This window comes from Anser brachyrhynchus (assembly GCF_964034855.1).
Source record: "Anser brachyrhynchus genome assembly, chromosome: 2".
In the NCBI taxonomy this organism is placed as follows: Eukaryota; Metazoa; Chordata; class Aves; order Anseriformes; family Anatidae; genus Anser; species Anser brachyrhynchus.
This window is the reverse complement of record NC_137695.1, coordinates 56,020,518-56,039,606: the sequence shown is the minus strand read 5'-3', so window position 1 is coordinate 56,039,606 and position 19,089 is coordinate 56,020,518. Positions and strand designations below refer to the sequence as shown.

General features: G+C 37.9%; 1 protein-coding gene across 2 annotated transcripts in view; it reads left to right on the top strand.

Annotated features, from left to right (window-relative positions):
* Positions 1 to 19,089, top strand: part of ADCY1 (adenylate cyclase 1) — a 171,015-nt gene that overhangs the window by 142,951 nt on the left and 8,975 nt on the right. For both annotated transcript variants that reach the window (XM_080578211.1, XM_080578210.1), the window contains 6 exons: positions 1,166 to 1,255; positions 3,734 to 3,990; positions 4,625 to 4,751; positions 12,082 to 12,198; positions 13,420 to 13,566; positions 13,958 to 14,056. In XM_080578211.1, coding sequence (XP_080434337.1) covers positions 1,166 to 1,255; positions 3,734 to 3,990; positions 4,625 to 4,751; positions 12,082 to 12,198; positions 13,420 to 13,566; positions 13,958 to 14,056 — 837 coding nt within the window. The remainder of the gene's footprint in view (positions 1 to 1,165; positions 1,256 to 3,733; positions 3,991 to 4,624; positions 4,752 to 12,081; positions 12,199 to 13,419; positions 13,567 to 13,957; positions 14,057 to 19,089) is intronic.

Sequence of the window (19,089 nt, the reverse complement as noted above, 5' to 3'; positions counted from 1 at the left end):
TGTATCCACCTGCTCCAGCATGGGGTCCTCCACGGGCTGCAGCATGGAGATCTGCTCTGCTGTAGTACACCACAGGCAGCAGTTGGACAGCCTACTCCACCATGGGCTTCTGCAGGGTCTGCTGGGGAACTTGTACTCTGGCAACTGAAGCAACTCCTTACCTCCTTGTTCACTGACCTTGGTGTCTGCAGGGTTGTTTTTCACTCCTCTCTCCCATCTGCTGTTGCACAGCAGGTTGTTTTTTGTTTTTTTTTGTTTTTTGTTTTTTTTTTCTCTTTCTTAAATCTGCTCTCACAGAGGTGCAACCAATGTCATGCATTGGCTCAGAGCTGGCCACAGCGGTAGGTCCCTTTCGGAGCTGGCTGGAACTGGCTCTTATCTAACGTGAGGCAGCTTCTGGACTCTTCTCACAGAGGCCACTACTCCTCCCCGCCCATCAAATACCTTGCCACATAAGCCCAATAGGGCTGGAACAAGCCTAAGTACTACACCCTAACAGACTTGTTGTTTCTCTCTCACTTTTTGTCACTCATTTCATGTATACTCCACAGCAGTGAACACTTCATACTTCAGTGTTGGAATCGGGGTAAAAATGGAGATGAGCAAGAGATTCACAAGACGCCATTCCACTAGACATTTTTGTTCTCTACTGCTCTTTCTGCTCTGACAAATTCAGTATTTTAAATGTGTCCTTATAATTAAAACTACCCTGGCATTTAATATGACTATTATAGTAGAAGACACAAATACCACTGAAAGATTCCATGCTACCACAGTATGTTCTCTTGAATCACTATTTGTAGCTGATAATTTACAAGGCAAAATGTGTTTTGGGTATATTCCCCATGGGAACAAAGTCAAATGCCATCATAGATTATTGTTTGCATTAGGAGCAGGCAGCCTACTAACCTTTCAAAGAGTTTTAATTATAATGAGAAATAATATATCGTAATAATAATTTCAAATGTATTACACCCAAATGCAATTATCATTAAAACACATATACACAATTATAACTGCATGCTTGTTTCATAATTTACGCTGCCGGAAAAATTCTCATACCACTTTGTTCACTGTAAAAAGTCTACTAAACAATAACAACCCCATGTTTTAATTTTTTTTTTTTTTTAATGATTATCTATAAATCTTTTTTTCTCTTCCTTAGTGTTTTCCAGGGTGCCTGACAATACAAATTCGTACCATTTTGTGTATTTTTATTGTGATATTAATATACTCTGTGGCTCAAGGATGTGTGGTGAGTATTTAAATCAAATATTGCCTAATTTAATATTCTGTTTAAGAATAACCTGTTACAGATACCATTAAACACATACCATGTTACGGTGTGGTGGACTCCTACTTTTTTGATTATTCATGCACACAGAGCATGTTTCTTCAAAATTAAAGACCTTTGCCATAATTTGAACTCTGCTGATTATATGATCCACTGAAGCTTCTCCTGTATGATACAAATTTGCTCAATACTTCAGAAAATTGAGCTTCTTTTACAGCTAGTTCTACATGGTGGACTTGAATGTCAGATGGGATTTAAATTTACACCTAAGTATTTGGCATTTAGTTGCCTTGTTGAATTCCCAGCACTCAATTTTACCATTTTGGCTGCTAATGCTTGGGGGTACCCAAGCAAAAGAATCCACACAAAAATGGCATGCTAAACACAAATGGAAATGATGAGGAGGTAGATGTCTCAAATCCTTCCTCTCTCTGGGATTTAGGCAATGTGTTCTAAGCAGTAGGAAGACAGTGATTTCATAATTCACAGTACTGACTGAGATGTCACATCCCTTATTTTATATGTTTTTTTTGTTTGTTTGTTTGGTTTTTTTTTTCACTTTTCCCTGGACCTCCCCTGAGAAAATCTATCAGTTTGATCCCCAATGAACTGAATAGGCAGAGGATCCCTTGTTTTGATCCAATTTCGTGAGAGGTACCAAGATTTCCTGATGTTCAGACATTTCTGGGAATTCTAACATCAACTGTGTGAATAAAAGCACACAGACATTTATGAGACTCCTAATGTGCCTATAAGCCTGAAGAGATGTGCAGTGCCTGTAGGCTAGCTAGCATCTCAGCAAGACATCTGTATGTCTGACTTTTGGATTTAGAAGAATATTATATCAGCTGGAACCTTTGTAAATCAGCCCCAATACACCTGATACTTAGTTTGACCAAGTGAAACCATTGCCATTTTTACCGCTTACAGATGGTGAAAATGAAATGCAGAGCTCGTAACACCTAGAGCAGCCTCAAACATCAGTAGAGGAAGACAGATTAGAATTTAGTTCTGGCCTCCAAGAAGGGTCATCCAATTACAACTTACAAAAGGTCATGAATATAGCTTTACCCTTTATTGAAGCAGAAAGAGCCTGTAACCACTGAAATGCTTAGGAGAAGTGTTTAATGAGTAGAAACCATTAGTTCCTGCAAAATAATGCCTCCAGAATTCTCAGCTAGCAGAGAAGCTAGGTGTTGAGATTTCACTTAGTTATGGAGCACATAATGTTTTCCTGGAAGGATTGCACATCATGTACAAAGTCCTCATGCAAGTCTGTGTTTTCAGATGACTGTAGTAGCCTTTTCAAGAAGGTCATCAAACAAAATCACAGTGAATCGATTTTTCACCTCAGTCTCTATAATTTCATAATGTTAACCATTATGGGTTTAACTCACATTTTATCTGTTATGTCTCATCTTTCTGAATTACTACAACCCCCTGTAAAATATATTGCTTAGTAACTTTTCAGATTGTCAGTTATTTTACAACATGCTATAAAATTTCATTGTGAGTGGTCAGGATGAAATAAAAGGGTCTAATAACACACTTCAAAAGAGAAGCTTAAGTACAGGGCAAGGCAGTGACTGTTAAAATCAGTATCACACTACAGTCCCACTCTGCCTGTTTATGTTAACTCTAATCCTCTACCTTAGTAAGGGATGAATGTTGGAGTGCAGTTAAGTCTGGAGCTCTAGGTAGTTGCACTGTTTACCAGCAATTCCTCCCTTCCTTGTCTGAAAGAGATCTGTCTATGACATTGCCTTTGGAAGAATCTGATTAAACTTCCTCATGTTTACCATGGGAAATGCACCAAAACTTTTTTTTTTTTCCCCAGCCAAGAGAGGAAATAGAGCTCCTCAGATAACTGAAATGGTATGGATAAATAAAGACAAGATGTTGTATTTGAATCATATGTGATAGCAAAATTAGCTCGGAGGTGGAAAAAATATATTATTCATTCTTAGCTTTTCAATCAGAGATTAAAATATCTTTTATTTTATATTTGATTAATTTAGATTGATAAAGGTTACATAGTTTATAAACAAACACATTTATTTCTGGGTTGTGTGCAAGAGCATTTCTAACCCAAATAACCACATACAAGGTTTACTGAAGTTCATAAGCTTTTCAGGTATATGTTGGCTTGAGAATCTCTTGGTTTTGAGCACTGAGAGGGAAACTATTCAGCTAGTCCCTGACTTCAATTAGTTGGCCCTGCTGGCATCTAATGAACAAAGCATGTCTCCCATCTAAAACTGAATAAAGCGTTCAAGGAAAAGGAGGGAGATTTTATTATAGCATTGAGATGGCTGGGAACTCCATATCAATTTCTTCCCATTTATAAATGAACTACTGTCAGTCCCCACAGCAGCTGCATTTCTGTTTATTTCACATTTAACTTACTTTCTTCCTTTTCCCTTCTCCTATCTTTTCTAGGTTGGCTGCATGCCTTGGATTTGGAATACCAATTCCAGCAGTTCAATAGTTATAATTTCTCCTGGTGGAACAAATAAAACGATGAATGAACTTCCATGTGACACAGCCCACTATGCTTTCCTTTCCTGTGTAGTGGGGACTCTTACCTTGGCAATATTTCTACGTGTATCTTCCTTGCCAAAAATGATTCTCCTGCTTTTTGTTACAATTTTGTACATAGTTATTCTGGAACTCAGTGGTTACAGAAAAGCAGTGGGGTAGGTATCCTGCAAAGTTAAAGCAATGCACATTTCTGTATAGATAGTCATTACATTTACTATTCATTTGTGAATTGTGCTCTAGCATTCAATGCTGCTTAAGGCCTTATACTCTGTAGAACATGAGAAATATTTAAGCCATCCTTTCCCCAGCAACTGTAGGATCTAGTAATACTAATCATCAGTATATAAGCTTCTGGGAACTAGCAATTGTTGCCCTATTATTCTGAAGTTTTATCCTACCATATCTCAGCTGATTATGCTGCTGTATAATTGTAGTATGAAACAGAAAAAAAAAAAAACTCATAAAAACTTCACTTTCATATTTCAGCAGCCCTCAACCAATTCCACCTTCATTTAAGCTTTTGAATTTTGAGGGTTTTTGTATTTCCTAAATAAAATTATGCACACATATTACGATAATGTATATCATAAAGTCCTGAAGAAGTTGAATGTTGGTGTGATGCAGTCATAGTACTGTCATGTAGCACCCTGCCAGTATAAGCCTTTTCAGAAAAGGCTAGTGATTAGGCAATACCCACAGGTCCAAAACTAAAGATCTGATATTAAATATATAGATTATTTGCTATTAGAAAACCTGGAATAATCCATTTACTTTCCTTTTATTTTTAAGGGGTGGCTCCTTTTATATGCGTGGCTATGAACCAATACTAGCTATTTTGCTATTTTCTTGTGCTTTGGCACTGCATTCCAGACAGGTGGACTTGAAGCTACGTCTGGACTACCTCTGGGCTGTGCAGGTAAGTCATAGGATTTCTAGTACTCATGTACATGAAATTATGTCTGACTTTATGAAACTGCTTACAAGTACTTTCAGAAAAATTAATAGAACTAAGACACTCAAAATCTTTCATGTCTGTTGGGGTTTACAGAGAAAAGCTATTGCAACCTTCTTTCCAGAGTTGTATAAAATTCACTTGCTTTGGAGAAGTGATTTTTTGTTTGTAATTGTTCTAAAACAGCATATCATTAGTGAAGTAACGTAATTATATCTAAGGTACATTATGAATGCACGTTAGATTTCAAACATGGGAAATTTACTGTTACCAGTATAAACTTGAGATAAAGAAAATAAATCCTTGTTTACTTGTTTTTATTACTATTATCTAAATAAACTTATTTAGATACCCCTCTGGGGCTTTTTTTTTTTTTTTTTTGAAAATACATTTCTTAACTATCATATTCACAGGAAAAACTATAGAAATTATATTAGCCGTAAGCAGGAGTGTCAGGAAAAGTCTACTTCCCCTCACTCCCCAGCACTCCTATGCCTACCTCCAACGTGTGTCACACTGATCCCTGAAGGAAAGAGGAAGTTGAAGAAGATGTAAGTTTGGTGCAATGGAATTTGGAAGTTGCCATTATGATAGATCTTACACTTTTACACTCCTGTATTTCATACAGGTTACAACCTGTTCACACCTACATGCTATTAACTATGTTAATTGTCATAGGTGACTCCCTTCTGAGAGGAACAGAGGACCCCATATGTCAGCCAGACCCTAACCATAAGGAAGTCTGCTGCCTCCCTGGGGCCTGGGTCAGGGCCATTACCAGGACACTTCCTGGCCTGGTTTTCTAGCCCTCTGATTATTATCCATTACTGATGATTCAGGGTGGCAGCAATGAAATCATTGAGAGAAGCCTGAAGGCTATCTAAAGGGACTTCAGGGGACTGGTGTGGTTAGTAGATGGAACAGGAGTACAGGTGGTGTTTTCCTCTATCCCTTCAGTGGCAAGGAGGGATACTGACAGGACCCAGCTGATAAATACATGGCTGAGAGGCTGGTGCCATCACAGGAATTTGTGGGTTTTTTTGACCATGGGATGGTTTACTCAGCACCTGGCCTGATGGCTGCAGATGGGTCCGACCTGTCTCAAAGAGGGAAATGTATCCTAGCCCAGGAGCTGGCAGGGCTCATTGAGAGGGCTTTAAACAAGGTATGAAGGGGGATGGGGATGAAATAAGGCTCAGTAGAGATGAGCATGGGGGAGCAGCGTGAAGGTTGTGGGTGAGGGCAATGGCGCAACTGAAGTGCATCTACACTAATGCTCACAGCAAGGGCAACAAACAGAAGGAGCTGGAAGCCATTGTGCGGCAGGGAAACTGCAACTTAGTTGCTGTCCCTGAAACATGGTGGGACTATTGCAACAATGGGATTGCTGCAATGGATGGCTATAAGCTCTTCAGAAGGGACAGGCAACTGAGAGACAACACTAAGCTGGGGGGAAGTGTTGATCTGCCAGAGGGTAGGAAGGCCCTGCAGAGGGACCTGGACAGGCTGCATCAATGGGCAGAGGCCAGTGAGATGAGGTTCAACATGGCTAAGTGGCGGGTCCTGCACTTTGATCACAACAACCCCATGCAGCACTACAGACTTGGGGCAGAGTGGCTGGAAAGCTATGCAGAGGAAAAGGATCTAGGTGTGCTGGTTGACGCTTGCCTGAACATGAGCCAGCAGTGTGCCCAGGTGGCCAAAAAGGCCAACAGCATCCTAGCTTGCATCAGGAATAGCATAGCCAGCAGGACCAGGGAGGTGATCGTCCCCTTGTACTCTGCTCTGGTGAGGCCGCACCTCCAGTACTGTGTTCAGTTTTGGGCCCCTCACTACAGGAAAGACATTAAGACCCTGGAGTGTGTCCAGAGAAGGGCTGTGAAGCTGCTGAAGGGCCTGGAACACAAGTCCTATGAGGAGCGCCTGAGGGGACTGGGGTTGTTTAGTCTGGACAAGAGGAGGCTCAGAGGAAACCTTATTGCTCTCTACAACTAGCTGAAAGGAAGTTGTGGGGAGCTGGGGGTCAGCCTTTTCTCATAAATAACTAGCGAGAGGACGAGGGAATGGCCTCAAGTTGCATCGGGGAAGTTCAGGTTGGAAATTAGGAGAAATTTATTTTCAGAAAGAGTGGTCAGGTGTTGGAACAGGTTGCCCAGGGAGGCGTTGTAGTCACTCTCCCTGGGGGTGTTTAAGGAAAGGTTGGATGTGGTCCTTAGGAAGATATTTTATTGGGCAATATTGGTGGTAAGGGTATGGTTGGACCAGATGATCTTGCAGGTCTTTTCTAACCTTAATTATTCTATGATTCTACAATTCTGTGATTCTATGTTGTTAAGGGGACAGTCTAAATCATTAGAGTGCTTGCTTTTACATGTAAGATCAAGACTGCAACACATGGGTTAAACACATCCATGGCATTACTGTGCTACTTAGAATGGAGAAATCAAGAATGATTTAGCTCTATTTTCTTCGTAAAGTTTTTCTACCTAGTAGTTAAGTTCTCGTAAAGTTTTTCTACCTAGTAGTTAAGTTCTGTTGGGAGTTTTTGTTTGTCTTAATGTCCAAGACCATGTCTACCTCTGTGTTTTACTTAAATATTTGAGTGGTTTTTATTTATCATTTATTTATCATTTGAGTAAGCTTTAAATTTATCATGTTCTATAATTGCTGAGGACTCCGTGCTGTTTAACTGAGTCAAGAATGCATGACCACTTCATTTTATTGTTTTTCTATGACCCCAGTATCTATATGTGCTGTGCCTGGCAGCCTCCAAAGTTTGTTTTGGACCAAATAGTCTGTGTTTGTTGTGGTGCCAAATATAATTTCCAAAAGGAAAAAAACATCCCCTGACTTTGACACTCAGAGCAGCACATGACTAGCTAGCTGGATAGCAGCCATCTTTATATACTCTGGCACATGGTGGAGGTGTGTGAGTGCCATATGATCCATGACTACAAGACCTACTGTATGTTACCCATGAAGTAAAATAGCAAGCACGAAGATGCTGTTTTGCCATCCTGTGACCTTTCAGTATGTCAAGAGTGAGCTCTAGCATCTTAAATGCTGTTCATCATTCCAGCTACAGTGATTTGCATGGTGAATTGTGCATCCTTAAGGAAAGTACTGCTTAAAGATTTAGTTTTAAATCGGCTTTTAATTAGGAAACCATTTTAAAAAATCAAGTACAAAAAAAGTATTGGGATGTTTGCTTGCTGAAAGAATAGAACTGGACAATAGGAAGGAAAGAAATAGTAACTTTTTCTGTTATCTTGGAGCCATGTTTTACAGAAATACCTAGTCATCTGCTGCAAGTTGTTAAAATGTTGCACATTTACTCCAAAGGAAAATAAGGAGAGTTAAGATTCTTATCAAATTTCAGTAATGTCCACCAGCATCTTCAGGTACCTAGAAAACTTCATTTCAAAAAGAAGACAAAATGCTATTTTCAGATCTTTCTAATTGCAAATCAAGTACTTAGGTGCTACCATCCTGTCTGTGGGATTTGCATGATATAATGAGAAAGAATAAAATCAGTGTAGGCAGGAAATTCAGAAATTAAGGATCATCATAACTGCCACACTTTTAAGTCAGTATGCTGGGAAAATGCTTGGCCTCTTTAGTGGTCAGGGCATATACCCTCATTCTTGGTTCTCCACGGAAGATCTATTTAATGTACAATAAATAATAATGTATATCATGTCTTAGTGAACATTGGCCTGGTTTTCACTCAGTGTATTGGGTTGAAATGATGCTCAATCCAAGGGCTAGTTAACAACGTGCAGAGGTACCACTGTGATGGCTATTACAGAAGTGTTTATAGTGTTTACCTTTTCAAATGGGTGAGCAAAAAAAAATAAAAATATTATATTTGTACTTATTAGGCTCTTTAGCGTAATAAAAATCTGAGTATCAAAAGCTCTGGGCAGATTGTTGGTAGGAAACATTATGTGTTAAAATCGCCTTTGGATAATAGGCAGACTCCAAACTACTAATTGTTTAACAACCATTAAGAGGAGACAAGGGAAAAAAAACATCATCTTGAGTGACGGTTCTCCTCAGCTGCTAGACTGCAGGAGTTCTGTACATGGTTTAACAGCATTCTTGGTCATGTTTCCCTGTGGCTGAAGTATTATTTTCCATCAAAATATTTGGCTTAACTTGGTTATCTTCTCAGTAGCAGAATTTTTAGAAAATTGTTCACATAAATGCATATGATCTCCAGAGATTTTCTTCCATTTTACAGGGTGAGTGTAGTGGTTCATTGTGCAAACACTGAATTGCATGAACTACTAATAGAGCTGGAGATTCACATGTCCCAGTTGCCAGTCAGTGCAGTGTGAAAAATTTGAGATAACATAGTACAATATGGAGTTTAGGAAGTTCTGCTGGTGCTAGCTCATGACTGGAAGAACTTCAGACTCAAGGGCTATTCTGGAAGCACTTTGCAGAGTTTTAGTAATCTAGTAATCAGTGCTAATCCTGTAAAGAAATTCTCAGATGAATAAAACAATTAGTGGTATACAGCTGCAATAGAAAGGATTTTGTCAATATTTTTTTTATTTACTTCATCATGAACCACAAAGAGACTAGTACTAACTAAACAATATTTTAAAAACTAAAAGTATCCTGCAAATAATGCCATTATTAAGAAGAATATATTGGTAGATTCCCAGTGATCTATGCTAATATTAGAGGAAAACACCAAACTGTTTTGAGAAAAAGCAGACAAGCAAAGCTGACTTTTAAAATTGCATTTCTGAGAAAAGGTAATATAATGCAAATGCATCTGTTACATAACAAGAACAGAAGTAATGCAGCAAGTTTTAGGTATACTATGTGAAAAACAAACAAACAAACATACAAAAACACCACATTTTCTAACTGATAATGAGTTGGTAAAACATATTGTACTTACTGTTCACATGTCATTGGTCATACAGGTTCTTTTTGGTTTTGTTCACTTTTTTCTGTGTCAAATTTCACTTTTCTGAATATCACAGTATTTTCAGAAACTTTTTTTTTTTTTAAACAGGCAATGGGAAGAGAATTTCAGTTTCTACATAACACCGTTGAGAAACTTTATGTGCCTTATATGACAATAGCTGTAAAAAGCAAATATAGGAGCATTTCCCTTATTTATGGCTCTTAATCACTTTTTCATATATAAATGAATCAACAAAACTAAAAAGAAAAAAAAGTTTATGAAGAAGCTAAAACTGACACAAATGTGGTTTTCTTATCCAGGATTTGTCACAAGAGGAAAGTAAAAATAATGCTATTATGTAACCGATTGTTGCATTCTTTAGGGAATACTAGAATATCAGTTACCTATCTTTTCTAACGTGTTACACCTGTAAGAAACATGTATTCTACGACTGGCAGCCAAGACTTGCCATGTGTACATACGCTTTGTGTCCAAAAATCCTGTCCTGCAGACAGTGTGATGGGTCTTTTCTCTGTGGTTTTAGTGCCACCTTCAGGTACAAGGATCATGTTTCTGGAGCACCAGTGCTCAATTTCTTTTTAGCTGTATCCTGAAAAAGTGGATTTCCATGTGATAACTAGTCAGTTGGTGGCATTACTACTGCATTTTTATGCCTATTAAATAGCCATCTGAGAGCTCAAGTGATAAAACAGTACAGACCACTTCCTGAACAGACATGTAACAAGTTGCCAGCAATGTAAATACTGTGGGTTGCTGTGTGACTGCATAAAATGTGATAACTGCTTATTATATTGATGTGAAATGCCATAGTACCAAAGAACATTCTAAATTTTGTCACCAGATGTGAAGAAAAAACAAAGCTTGCTTTTAAATACTGCATCTTTTCAAATACAGTTAAAGTCTGCAAAATGACCTGGGTGCCATGAATACCAAACAGGTACAATCAAAAAGTAGCATGTTAAAAATGATGTCGCTCATGCCTATGGATTTTTTTTCTTTTTTTTTATTGTCACAATAATCTATCTTGTTTTTTGAACCAGCAGCTACTGTGTGAATATCATGGTAGCAGCTTTCCTTAATGAGCCAACAGGAACAGGGACAAATAGATGAAGATTTGGTTGCTATTTAGCTGCCTGAATAATATTTCCACTAAGAATGTAAACACCTGTGATGTGTTATTTTATTCTTTCTGCAGCCTCAAGTTCTCCTCCCTTTGCAATGTCTGTTTTGCCTGGGAAAGGGTGATGCCTATACATCCTTTTATCTCAGCTGCTCGAAGAGTTGCTTTGAGCTCAGGAGTTCATGAGTCACAAGGAGAGAAGAAAATTTTCATTTGCATTTCCCTGAAAGGCAGAAAGCAGGAAGATCAAAAAAGGCCCAGAAAATATGTCATTGGTTTGCTTTCCTCCTCAGAGGGCTGTGTGATAGAAAGTGAAAATCAGAATGTAGGGCTCAAAGCCCCTCTCAGAACAAGGAGCAAATAATGTTGCAGAAGACTTTAAGAAGGATTAGGCTGGAATTTGCAGACCTAGGAGTTCCAAAAAGAGATTCCTATATATTTAGTATTTTTCAGATAAAGGATCTGATTTTTAGAATTGCTTCCTTATGTGTGTACCTCACTGGCTCCTGTGACCAGAGTCACTTAAAATAAGACACAAGAACCTTGAGTTAAGGACCTCAGCTGTGTTAACTCTTAGACACTTTCTTAATGCTGTCATTCTCATGAATTGTAGTTATCTCTGCTGTGTACAGGAATTGTGTATGTATTCATGACAAATACTGTTGTAATTAAAGACAGCTGTAGAAATAATTGTTTTTACATTGAAATATATATATGTTTTTAAATTGCTTATCGCTCTTGAGGATATTCAAATGTAAACCAGTTTTCTCTGTTAAAGCTGTTTTACCAGGTCAGTTTCTATTTTACTGCAAAATGTCATAGATTTGCTTTAAATACTGGTGATTCTCCAGGCTTCCCTTTTTTGAAAGGTGGATCAGATAGTGCTGTCAGTATTTCCACCTACCTAAAAAAGAAGTAATTCACCTCTAATGTCAATGTGACTTAAGGGCAATTATTAATAGCTTTTTAAGAGTGCCCATTTAAAGAGCAGAGGTCCGTGTGAGACACCAACACACAGTTGATCAAGCCCTGAAAGTAGTCATCAGCCTAGTGAATTTAGTTTGAATTACTAAGAACTTAAAGGTAAAAAACCCCTAATGCTACTGTTCTCACTCTACTTCATAGATATTATTTTGCTCAGTTTAATTTCAAAGTATGTTTTTGATGGTTTCAGTTAATTTTTCTTGTTTACATTTTGGAAAAGTTTTTCTTTTCCTCTATCCCTAAAGGCAGAAGAAGAGAGAGATGATATGGAGAGAGTCAAACTGGATAATAAACGAATTCTCTTCAATCTGTTGCCAGCACATGTCGCACAGCACTTTCTTATGTCTAATCCAAGGAATATGGTAAACCAAGATAAGGTTTAAATATATGGTAATGTTGTATGGATGTGACCATTTGCAGCTTGGGTCAGCTTTCAACTGTATGCTTTCAAGAAAAGCTTGGACTTATAAAATTGCATTCAAATTAAAATAAATGGGTTTGCAAATACTTGTATGCATGAATTAGATCAGGATTATTTCTTTTTCTGTATTGTCCTCTTTCTTGGAAGAATTTTAAGAAAAAGCAGGATAAGGGAATTTTGTATTATTCAACATCAATGCAACTGAGTGCATGCAAATCAAAAATTTCTTTTTTCAATTAAATTAGCGGATTGGAATTTATCAGAGTATTTCATGAGCTCGGTTTGGTTCTGAGTGGTGAGGTGTGTGAATTGCTAGAAGCTTCCATTTGAACCACTCTAGTTCTGTAAATACACCATATTACCAAACTCAGCCTTTAAAGGTAAAAACGGAATTTTACACATCCAGAGAAGCTACAGTAGCTTTTAACCTCAAAGTCCACAGTGATGAAATGAACACTGGTTCAAGAAGACACTACCAGAATTTTTCTAGAGCAGCTGCAATAACTGCAGCAATTGTGGCCATAATGACCACAACACTGCTCTTCTAAATGATGAGTCTCTGTGCTTTGGAGTTTGGACCAATATATTTAAACTGCAGAAGAGCAATTATACTTTCTGTTAGCTCTCTGAATTCTTAAATAGGAGCCTTACCAGAACAAGATTATATTGTTAATGCTGAATACAGGACTCTGCAACTCAGGGAAAGAGATGAAAAAGCAAGGCTGGTTTTGTGCTGCAGGGTAAGACAGTTCTGTCTCCTATTTTAACTATAAAACAAAACTGAGAAAATGCAATGGTATTTCTCACACAATAAAAGTTCTAAAACTATTCAGACTTTCTATGAATTTTTCAGTCACTTCTTCCCTAAACAGGGAAAAGAGACTATGTTGTTGTTGTTGTTGTTATTTGTTTGTTTGTTTTAAATGGCTTTAATAGGTTAGGTTTTACTTTTATGTTGTGGATATTTTTGAGGGAAGAGATCTTGCATTTATTTATTTATATTCAATAGGACTGGCTTTCTCTCTACCAAAACTGATGGCTGTTGTCCTAGCTATCAAGGCAACTGCTCTTGCTGCTTAGCAGTAGAATAGGTATCATAATAGTGATGTCTGTTTTAGATTAAACTTTTTAAACAAAAATTATATCTGTTCATGTACTGCAGGACCTTTATTACCAGTCATATTCACAAGTGGGAGTGATGTTTGCTTCCATCCCAAATTTCAACGATTTCTACATTGAACTGGATGGCAATAATATGGGAGTGGAGTGTTTACGCCTGTTAAATGAAATTATTGCTGATTTTGATGAGGTAAGGTCTAAATGCTTTGTCTTTTGACCATATCAGTTCTACCAAACTTCTATCAACAGAGTTTTTTTGTAACAATTCAACGTATTTTGAACTGCTTAATAAAACAGTACTATATTGAGAATCCACTGAGCCTCTCTCCAAAGTGCCTGTTTTGTACATTTGAGGACATGAATCTGACTTCAAATTCCTTTACTGTAAGAAAACTATTAAAATGCAAGTCAGTGGTATTTTCTTGTTTGTTTGTTTGCTTGTTTTTCTTTAAATGACCACAAAGCGAGCAAGCCTCAACTTACCAAACATAATATGGTTTAATCAAGTTGCACATTATTTAACTGTGGTTGCTTGCCTAAAATATTATGTAATATTTAACAGTTTTATGTTTTAAACAAAGCTTATGGACAAAGAATATTATAAGGACATAGAAAAGATCAAGACAATTGGAAGTACATATATGGCAGCTGTGGGACTTGTACCTACTTCAGGAACTAAGGTAAGAAGATTTTATATGACGGTCAATGTGGTGGAACTGTTCTTCAGTTTCCAAAGGAACACCAGGAACACAACCAACTCAGTGTGATTACAGATAGCTTGTTTTATTTCTTTACAACAAATTGAATCTGAAATTCCAATAACAACATTAGCCTAAAAAGAAAAATTGCTATCCTAGCAACTTCTCATATGCCTGCATTTGTATTTGATTGTCTGCAGATCTGGATTATTTGTAAAGACTCTGTGTAAAAAGCTCCTAAGTCAGAATGGTAGTGTTTTAAACCCAGAATCTATTTACTGGATGTGTATGCAGCATCTGGAAAAACAGAGAATCCCCTGGCAGAATACCAAATATATTGTATTCAAATTAATAATTACATTTAAAAGACAATGTATTAATAAACTATTAATAAAATTAATTATACAAGCAATATAATGAACATAAGAAGGCAACCCATGCATTCAGATTTCCCAGAATTTCCTGAGACCTCTTCCGTATTCATAGAATCATAGTACCATAGAATGGTTTGGATTGGAAGGGACCTCAAAGATCATCTATTTCTACCCTCTTCTACTAGACCCAGTTGCTCAAAGCCCCATCCAACCTGGCCTTGAACACTCCCAGGGTTGGGGTATCCATGACTTCTCTGGGCAACCTGTTCCAGTACCTCACCATCTTCATCATGAAGAATTTCTGCCTTATATCTAAACCTGCCCTGTTTCAGTTTAAAACTGTTACCCATTGTCTGATCACTATACCGCTGATAGAGTTTCTCCTCATCTTTCCTGTAGGGCCCTGTGAGATCTCTCTGGAGCCTTCTCATTTCTAAATTAAATAACCCCAACTTTCTCAGCCTTTCTTCATAAGACAGGTTTTCCAGCCCTCTGATCATTTTCATGACCCTCTTCTGGACCCACTGTAACACGTCTATGTCTTATCATGTGGGCCCAGAGCTGAACACAGTACTCCAGGTGGGGTCTCATGAAAGCAGAATAGAGGGAGAGAATCAACTCCTTTGACCTGTTACCTACAATCTTTTTGATGCAGCCCAGGATACAGCTGGCTTTATGGGCTGCAAGCACACAGTGTGTCACCTGCAAACTTGTTGAAGGTACATTCAATCCCACTGCCCATGTTGCTAACAAAGATGTTAAATAGTACTGGTCCCAGTATAGACTCCTGAGGGACACCACTCATCACTAGTTCCCACTTGTACTTTGAGCCATTGACCTCAACTCTTCAGGTGGACCATCCATACAATTTCTTATTGATCAAGCAGTCCATACATCAAATCCATGTCTCTCCAATTTGGAGACAAGGATGTTGTGCAGGACACTGCCAAATGCTTTGCATGAGTACAGGTAGATATGCATGCCTGTTCTGATACACATGTACAAGTGTTGTAGAGATGCACTCATGCATATGGTTTAAAATTTAAAAGATAACACTGAATTAGAGGGTAAAAGCAAAATGAGGCAGAAGATGGCCTGTAAACTTTCTAAGAACAACCAACCTTGTTAAATAAATAAATAAATAATGCAACATTGAAATCAACTATTAGAATCACACTGGAGTGTATCACAACTTACTTTCTGGTCTGCAAGGTGCTTTATTTATTTATTTATTTATTTATTTATTTATTTATTTATTTTAATTATCCGTAGAGTAGAAATCTGGACATTATAAGAAGACATTTTTAAATGTTGAGTTTATGCTGAAAATGTTTGACTCCTGGTTCCTGAGGAAGGCAGAAAATTCTTTGAATTTTGTTCCGTATGATCTCATACAAGCAGGCAAAGGCATACTTGTGTGTCTGCTATAAATGCTCTTTGAACTATAATCCTGAAAACACGTGTGTTATTGCTTAACTTCAGTAGCATATGTTCCAAAACCTAAACATGTTTATCTCTTGTATTTTGTAGTTGCTAACTGAAGGGTCAGCTGAGTTAGTCCAGTACTAAAGGTACTGCTCTGAGCTTATCATATTAATATATTTTAAATCACTGCAGATGGTCTTGTACAGGACCCTCGCTTTTCCTGAAATCTTGGGGCAAATTTTGATCTTTTCTGTACAGGTAGAATTTATTTAACATTCCAAACTCTCAAAAATTTAAAGATCTTTTGTGATCACAGATAATATTTTCATTTGTAACTTGGGTTTTCAGTTCTTCTGTGATATCTTCTGTGATGCAAGTGGGCAGGAATTGTTCATATCCTCTCGGCAATTTCCTGCTAGGTCTTCAGCATGCAGCCATTTATTAGAAGTATGATGATCCTGGGTAGCCTTCGATGTCCAGACAATCACTGCCAGATGTCCACACAGTCCCTGGACTGCCCTACAGAGCCAGATATGTCCATTGGAAGCCATACCAGACTCAAGTGCTCCTGGTCTCCCCTCTGCCAGGGGTATCCCAGCTTCATAAGAAAATCTGGTGCAGCCTCTAATTGTGTGCCATGGATTTTGTGCTAGGTTTAGGACCTGAGCACAAAGCTGTGTATGTGGTTAACTCTGCTCTTAACTGAAAATACTTACACACATAAGAACTCAGTATGCTGATAAAGTTAAATATTTTAATCCCATATTTTACAGGACTTTTTTCCTGCAGCTTGGCTTCAGCAGGTGCCTATAGCAAATTCACATTGCCTCTGTCAGGGTGGTTTTGCTGTGATGATTATGGCAGTCTTTCTATTAGCCTTTCTTCTGTTGTTTAAATAAATAATTCATTGCTAGTTACACCATCAGGGCAGCACACTTACCAGGTTCTTTGTAGATCTTCTGTGCAATATAAGTCCACCGCATGTTGGAGTCCTTGTAAACTACATCTGTGATTTCACTAGGATCCTGATTTTACTAGGGTCCTGACTTTGTTGTGTTTTTCAGTGCAAGTTCAAAAGAGTGTGGCAGTAATCCTTTTGAGAGATACATGCCATCTACAGTAAATCCTGTATTTGTGACCTGTCATCTCTCCTGTAACCGTGAGAGGCAATGCAGGAAATCAAAGCATGCATCAGGCAAGAATGCATTGGAAGTGAAAGGAATATAAAGATTAGAAATTTAATAAAACCATAGACTTCTCCTTGTTCCAGACATTTAATATTCTTCACCCTCTCTGTTAGAAGTGTAGCCACCAGCTCTTTTAACTTTAAACTTAATTCCTATTCTTACTTTTTCTTGGTGAGGCTGGAAAAGAATGGAGCTAGCTGACATTGCAAGAAACATGTAAAGAAAACTATCCTTCCAAAAAACTGGGACTTGCCCAAGTTTTTCATTTTATTCATTTTTTGTTAGCATTTTCTCTATTATTTTTTTTAATTTCCCAGACACATGGAGGACCACTTTCAAATTAAGCTGAGAAAAGCAAATAGCAGCCTGTTTCTCAGGTTTCTCAGCCACAGTCAATTTATAAAATCTCACTATCACATCAAAAATCCAGTAATCTCTCATCTCGTGCCAGCTACCACAGCCATGTTGTGAAACACCATACTGAATCTAGACAGCCAATGACCCTGTATTTCTTTCACCATATCCTACCTTTAGCCGACTTTCACTTTGTAAATCTGTTCAAGAATTCATATTTATTATTCAAATAAAAGTACAACATGAGAGCAACAATACTGAGTCAGGTCAAAGGTCCACCCTGGTAACCTATCTTTAATGAGCCAACAGTAGATACTGGGGGAACGGCATGAGTTACAGAGCAAACATGTAAATCTCTGTTTTCCACTTTCTAATGATATGCTGTTTAAGAAATTCTAGATCTACAGTTAATATCTATTTACCAGTTCATAGCAAATATTTCTTCCATTAATTTGTATAATTATGTTTGAATCTAGCTAAACTTTTGGAATCTACAGTGTTCTCTGAAAATGAGTTCCACAGTTTAATTAGACTGTAGGTGTAAAAAGTACTTCCTTATGTATTGTTTTGGGGAGTTCCTTTTTTTTTTCTTTTTTTCTTTTTTTCTTTTCTTTTTTTCTTTTTTCTTTTTTTCTTTTTTTCTTTTTTTCTTTTTTTCTTTTTTTTCTTTTCCTTTTTCTTTTTTTCTTTTCCATTTTCTCTTTTCCTTCTCCTTCTCCTTCTCCTTCTCCTTCTCCTTCTCCTTCTCCTTCTCCTTCTCCTTCTCCTTCTCCTTCTCCTTCTCCTTCTCCTTCTCCTTCTCCTTCTCCTTCTCCTTTTCCTTTTCCTTTTCCTTTTCCTTTTTCTTTTTCTTTTTCTTTTTCTTTTTCTTTTTCTTTTTCTTTTTCTTTTTCTTTTTCTTTTTCTTTTTTTTCCTTTTTTTTTTTCCTTTTCTTCATCTTATCTTATCTTGATACTTCATTATTTTATTTGATCCTTTCTGGTTCTTTTGCTGTAGTTCATTTAGGTATGTTTTATAACAAATCACTTCAGCTTTCCTGGAAAGGAAAGAAAATAGAGCTGTTCTGTATCTTGCAGGATTAAACATAACAGGAATTTTGTCAATGGGAACAACATGGACCCATGGAGCTGGGATCTAGCAAAATCCCCAAAGGGAGAAAAGGGCAGAAACTGTAGCTATTAATAATCATCAGGCAAAGTAGTTTTGTAAGAAACCAGGTTATATTCTGTGCAATGCTCACAACAAACATCTGCAGTTCTCTAGCAACAGAACAACTTAACCATGGGAACTGTGCTTTCCATTCTTCCCAGAAATCAGAAAAAGAGAGGAGGGAAAAAGGAAAAAATAGGGAAGGGAAGGGAAGGGAAGGGAAGGGAAGGGAAGGGAAGGGAAGGGAAGGGAAGGGAAGGGAAGGGAAGGGAAGGGAAGGGAAGGGAAGGGAAGGGAAGGGAAGGGAAGGGAAGGGAAGGGAAGGGAAGGGAAGGGAAGGGAAGGGAAGGGAAGGGAAGGGAAGGGAAGGGAAGGGAAGGGAAGGGAAGGGAAGGGAAGGGAAGGGAAGGGAAGGGAAGGGAAGGGAAGGGAAGGGAAGGGAAGGGAAGGGAAGGGAAGGGAAGGGAAGGGAAGGGAAGGGAAGGGAAGGGAAGGGAAGGGAAGGGAAGGGAAGGGAAGGGAAGG